Source organism: Lissotriton helveticus, chromosome 5_1, assembly GCF_964261635.1.
Source record: "Lissotriton helveticus chromosome 5_1, aLisHel1.1, whole genome shotgun sequence".
NCBI lineage: Eukaryota > Metazoa > Chordata > Amphibia > Caudata > Salamandridae > Lissotriton > Lissotriton helveticus.
The window spans coordinates 100,822,850-100,828,849 of NC_136065.1; the positions used below are offsets into that span (position 1 = coordinate 100,822,850).

The window sequence follows — 6,000 nt, forward strand, 5'->3', positions numbered from 1 at the left end:
TGAATCTCTTCTCTGCAGTGATGGTGACTCTGGATCCTGACACGGCTCATCCTTGGCTCCTCGTGTCTGAGGGGGGGAGACGAGTGAGAGAGACGGGCACATGGAAGACCCTGTCGGACACCCCCAAGAGATTCACCTTCTGGTGCTGTGTGCTGGGGAGCGAGGGGTTCACCTCGGGCAGACATTATTGGGAGGTGCAGCTGCTGCAGGAGGGGGCAGGGTGGCATATGGGGGTCGCAGCAGAGTCTGTGAACCGGAAGGGAGAGATCACATGGTCACCTGAGGGGGCAGTCTGGGCTGTGGAGGGGTGGAATCTTCACTACAAGGCTCTCACCTCTCCAGAGACCACTCTATTCCCACGTGTGAAGCCCCTGAAGCTGGGGGTGTATCTGGACTACGAGGGGGGGCGGATCTCCCTGTACAATGCAGACTCCATGGAACTTCTCTACTCCTTCCCGCAGGCCCCCTTCAAGGATAGGCTCTTTCCCTACTTTAATCTCAGGACAAGAGCGGAGCTGAGGCTGGTGTGAGTGCTGCAGCCCCTCATACTTGCCCCCTGCCCCCCCCCCCCCTCCCCTCTGCAGTGATAAAATGTGACCAGGAGCACAAGCAGAGATGCTTTTCAATAATAAAACGTTGCCTTTTGGTGGATAAGTCTCTTTGGAGGGGGTAGTAATTCAAGTGTCTGGAAAAGATGGTTTCTTTCTGTAGATTTATTAATGTATAGATGTCAGCCCACGAGCCCACGCCTCAACTGTTGATCCCCAGTTGAAACACCAACTTTTCAAAGAATCTTCTTCACAATTGTGGTATTTTTGCCTATCACCCCAATACCTGCTTGTGTCCTCTTCTACAAGCTGGCGACGACGCGGAGCCTGTAATTTCATTCCTATTCTGGACGCCCCGGATGCCTGCAGCATTGAGCGATGGGAGCAAGCAGTATTGAGACATTGCGGGCATCAGAATAGGGGACCCTTCTGTGCGTTCCGGTTGTGAACGTCCTTGGCGTGGTGTAGCAGGGTGGCTAGAAGCAGGAAAAGTTCAGTCTGCATCATTGAAGGAGTGCAAGTCCTGCGTGAAGGCTCGTGCAGCTAAAGGGTGCATGCTCGTGCTGGGTGCACGTGGCGCTGAACTGCTGCCTCCGTAGTGAAGCCTGCGGGCGGGTCAATGACGCATGTGCTGCGTGCGCACGCACGGTCCATTATTGCATCATGATCTTGGGAAGGCCAGGAGCTGAGGAGGCCGCGTCAGCCGCTGGATCGCCAGTAAAGGTGTGCATCGTCACTGATTCGCACTTTGTGAACTACAAGCGGCACGTTTTGAAAAGTGTGTGCACTTTGTTGGTGATTCGCACACCATGGGGCTGAGAGACATATGCTAAAGTGCGCGTCACAGTGATTCGCACACCTTATGACTGCATAATTTCAGTGCCCTATTTAGATTCCAGCATACGGCTAGTGCGCATCCACGGTGACTCGCACACCTTGTGAGATGTTATAAGCTAACTGGATTACATATAATAACTGAATTTTTAGAGTCATTGGGGAACATGAACCCTCTCATTCCTCAGCTCTGCTATGGTATTAGGTAGAAGTAAGTGTGTGGTTGGGAATCACTGTGCAGGTTACATAGCAGAATGAGTATTGTAGTGCATTTAGTTGTAATAGGTCAGTTCTTGCTCCTAATAAATACCTATCACCAATACCTGCATGTGTCATCTTTAACAATGATCCTCCAACATGTTGCCATGACAATCAGAAGCCTCATGTGAAACTGACCCCTGCATATCTCTTCTTTATACAATTTTTTTATACAAGCCCAGAAAATACTTGCCATGTGAATCACACACCAAATGTCATGAAAGATATGATAAAGTCTCTGCAGAATTCAAAAATGTGTATTTCTTTGACATGCAGAGCTTTTACATTAATAGGTCACGTTATTGCGCTGCATTGAGAAGTACTTATTAAAAGTGATTGTTTGTATACAGTACCTTAGAAACCATTCCAGCCCCCGCTTCTGCGACAGTGCTATTATTGGTGAACTAAGAGACAAGACAGTTGTCAAATGAACCCTGTATGCAACCCAGATTCAGGGCAGCTTCAGGACTGTGCAACTGGTGCCGCCGCACCTGTGCTGACTTGGGAGAGGCTGTGTTCTGAAATAACTTTTTATTTTAAATGCACCTGCTGTTTCCTTGTGTCCCATACAAAAGGGGATGATGGACGTGTGCAAAAAAACCGATGGATTTAGGCCCAGATCTCTGTACTGGGGTGAATGTATGACCTTGTTCTGCATTCTGTCCATCATTTGTTGTTTTTGCATTTGTCACCCTGAGTGGGATGGGTATGCTCAGACGTGAGTCCCATGCTCTCCACACCACTGGAGTCCAGCTATCCAGGCTGATGAAGGCTGACAGCCAGAAACCGGTCCTTGGATGCTTGATTCCGGTCCAGGAAAGACATGGCTTGGCAGTTCGGGCTGGACTGTTCCCATGTGGCACAGGGTCAAGGCTGATTTGCATATGGCCATGTCTGACCTGGGGTGGTGTGGAGTGCAAAAAAACGATGGATTTAGGCCCAGATCTCTGTACTGGGGTGAATGTATGACATTGTTCTGCATTCTGTCCATCAATTGTTGTTTTAGGTCTCGCCTGTCGATGCGCATGTGCATCGAGCTTGCAAGACTATTGGGGCTTAAACAGTCTTTAACCAACTTGCAAGGAATCGTGGCGATTCCTTGCAGTGCCCATGAAATTCAAGCTCAATGCGCATTGAGCTTAAAAGCGCGTGCACATCAGTTCCCTCAGCCGGCTGCTTTAACACCCTCTCCCCGCTCCGCCCCCTCCCCTGCCCGCCGTGTCGCATTTCTCCTCCCCTTCTCTCCCTCCGTCTTGTTTAATCCCTCTGTCTTGTTTAATGTAGCGTTCTTCCATATCCGCTTTTATCGCATTCATACACCATCCGCTACTCTATACACGAGCGCTTGCACTCTCAGTGTATGTCGGGATGAAGGCACATGTCACACACTGTGGCCGGTGAATTGCTTTGCCGACTTCCTTCGTCGTAAAGGGTACTTGTCCTCATCGCAGGGTTATGGTCATTATTTTCGGTCCCCATCACATTATTTTCCCTTCTGTTTATTCTTGTGTTCCATATCCGCTTTTAACGCGTTCATAATACACCGTCTGCACTCTCAGTGTATGTCAAGAGGAAGGCGTGTGTCACTCACCGTGGCCGGTGAATTGCTTTGCCGACTTCCTTCGTCGTAAGGAGTACTCGTCCTCATCGCAGGGTTTTGCGGTTTCTTAATAACGTTCGGCTGCATTCTGGTAACAGACAATGTGCACCCGCAATCTATACTTGGTGCTTTCTCTGTTTAGATGCTGAATTGACTGGTTGCAAGTTGTGTATGTGTGTATACCCACCTAGGAAGCGCATTCAGATGTTTCAACAATTGCTGTTCAACCTTGACAGCGTGCTTTAATTATTTTCGAGCGATCCTGTACTTTCTATAGGACACGGAGAGCCCAAGCGGCAAAAATGCACAGCACTACGCAAGAAAATGTTCCTCTCCCCAAAGCCCTGGTATTGTATGTTCCCTTGAAGTCCTGATCTCCATTTGGGTGGGGTGTATTATTTACAAAGTGAAAGCTTGTTCTTTTTGTGACTTGCGGTACAGTTTTGTTTGGCTTTGTAATAAAATCTCTATTAGCTCTCAAGTGCTTGGCAATACTCCCCCCCCCTCCCCCCATCCAAAATTCGTCATCGCTCCCGGCCCCGCGGCCAATGCTTGTTTTTCCTCGCTCTTGCCCAAATCACTCGCATGAACTCAAAAGACCGTGTAAACGCGCTTTGTGGTTCTGTTTAGGAACCAATATTTGTATTTGCCCTTCTGTTTTCAATTGCGGCTATTTGACCCTGCTGTTTCAACAGATAAAATGCAAATAGCAAGCAATTTGTCCCAAGCCCGAAAGTGTGCTTCTGGGAGGAGGAGCTTTAACACATACACGCAGCCACCTATCTTAATAGCTGTGCAGTCGGGGATACAGGAGCTTTCCTAGCTACGGTGCTGGGTGCAGGAGGCAGAGGTCGTCTGTATATTCATTCTTCAAGATCTTATGTTTGCTCAGTATGTTCCCTCCATTAACTGACACCTTTCGATTGTATGCATTCGAAATGTCTCGGCATCTCTCTCTCTCTCTGGTCGAGCTCCTCTGTTTTGTTTTAAACTACTTTTATTTAAAATGAAACGGGTGTGGTGAAAGAACGACACATCCTCCGCACCTCACGATAATAATTAGTTGATCTTTAAATGGCTTTGACACGCAAGGTAGCAACACAGAGACATTTTTAGGAAAGGGTTTATTTATTGCACAGTTGGAGTTTCATACAATCAATAAGGAATGTATCTGTGTCGTACAGCATATTTTAAATTTCAGTTTTCAAAGTGACACATTAAACTACTGAAAATATATTATTGCAGTTTCCTTTGCGAATATGGAACAAACTCCCCGACCCTACTTATTTCTCCCACTCCAGCTTGCTACCCTGCTCCCCCTCCCCCGCCTCGCACCAGACTACCATTTGTCGCATTTAGACTACCTTCTCCCCCACCCGACTTGAAAGGCAGCCTCACACACCAACATTTGTCTCTCACACCACAGACTCCTGCTCCCCCGCCCACCCAGCAATGCCTAGAGCTATTCCCTCCCACTTGTTACTGTCTCGGCGCTATCTATCACACAATGTGTTTTTTTTCCGGGCCCGGCTTTCACCTTTGAAATGTGGGGCACGTGGACCCGCTGGTAGACGGGGAGCGAGGGGGTGCGGGGCCTAGCGCTTAGATGGGCATCTCGTTCTACCCAGCTACACCCTTTCTACCTGTCAGGGTGCCGTTGTTGTGATGATTGTACCAATAGTTTTATATATCAACAGGTCTCGCCCCCTACGGCTCTGTACGCCTGGCTTTACATTTCAAAATATTAATCTGTAACTCAGGGAGCTGTTGATGTAGTCATGCGTCTACTGTTTATAAACGTATGCATACACCTGGTGCTCGTTGTACCAAAGGGAGAACCTATTTGCACGCATTCGTGAAATATATAATACATATAATGCGGTGGTAAACATGTTTGCAAATGGAATTGTACGGCAATTTTCGCGCACTTTGCTGAACGAGGAACTTCGCCGACCTGCGTTACCCTTTGTTAGATGCTCTGCGTTCGAGTTCAGGGTGTACGATGGTGATCTGCAGCACAGGAAACAGGACAGCAACTCACTAGAACGTGCACGTTTTTCTTATAGCTACTGTTTTTATTTGTACATTATATTATATTATAGTATTATTTTTATTTTTATTATTACAAGATTTATTTGGTTTATCACAAACCATGGACAGCATTAGCATAAAACGCTTATAGTTAAACAGTCAGTTTCATCCTCCGGATATTCAGTTCCTCCGGTCAGTAGGGCTAAGCCCAAAAACTTCTCCCCCACCCCCAACACTTCACGATCTCTTCATCTGTGTACATTATCCAAAACCATTGCATTGCATATACTGTGGGAGCATCTACTCCTTCCTAGCTATGTTTCGAGGGTTTGTTTTACCTTTAAATCGCCTACAAGCTAATACATCAAAAGTGGAAGGTTGACTCAGTCATTGAAGAAGGGTGTTAGTAACTATTCGCTGTTTTCGCATCCACCACCACCACCACCACACCCACCACCACCACACCCACCACCACATCCACTACAACCACCACCCCATCCACCACTACCAACACCACCGCATCCACCACCACCGCCGCATCCACCGCATCCACCACCACCACCACATCCACCACCACCACCACATCCACCACCACCACCACCACATCCACCACCACCACCACATCCACCACCACTTCACCATCGCATCCACCACCACTTCACCATCGCATCCACCACCACCACATCCACCACCACCACCGCATCCAACACCACGTCCACCACCACCACA

At 48.1% G+C, this 6,000-nt stretch overlaps 1 protein-coding gene across 1 annotated transcript in view; it reads left to right on the forward strand.

Annotated features, from left to right (window-relative positions):
• Positions 1-1,698, forward strand: part of LOC144754220 (E3 ubiquitin-protein ligase TRIM39-like) — a 206,223-nt gene extending 204,525 nt beyond the window's left edge. Inside the window, exon 6 of the mRNA XM_078641807.1 lies at positions 19-1,698. Within this exon, the coding sequence (XP_078497933.1) occupies positions 19-530 (512 nt within the window). The 3' untranslated portion in view covers positions 531-1,698. The remainder of the gene's footprint in view (positions 1-18) is intronic.
• Positions 1,699-6,000: the final 4,302 nt, after the last annotated feature.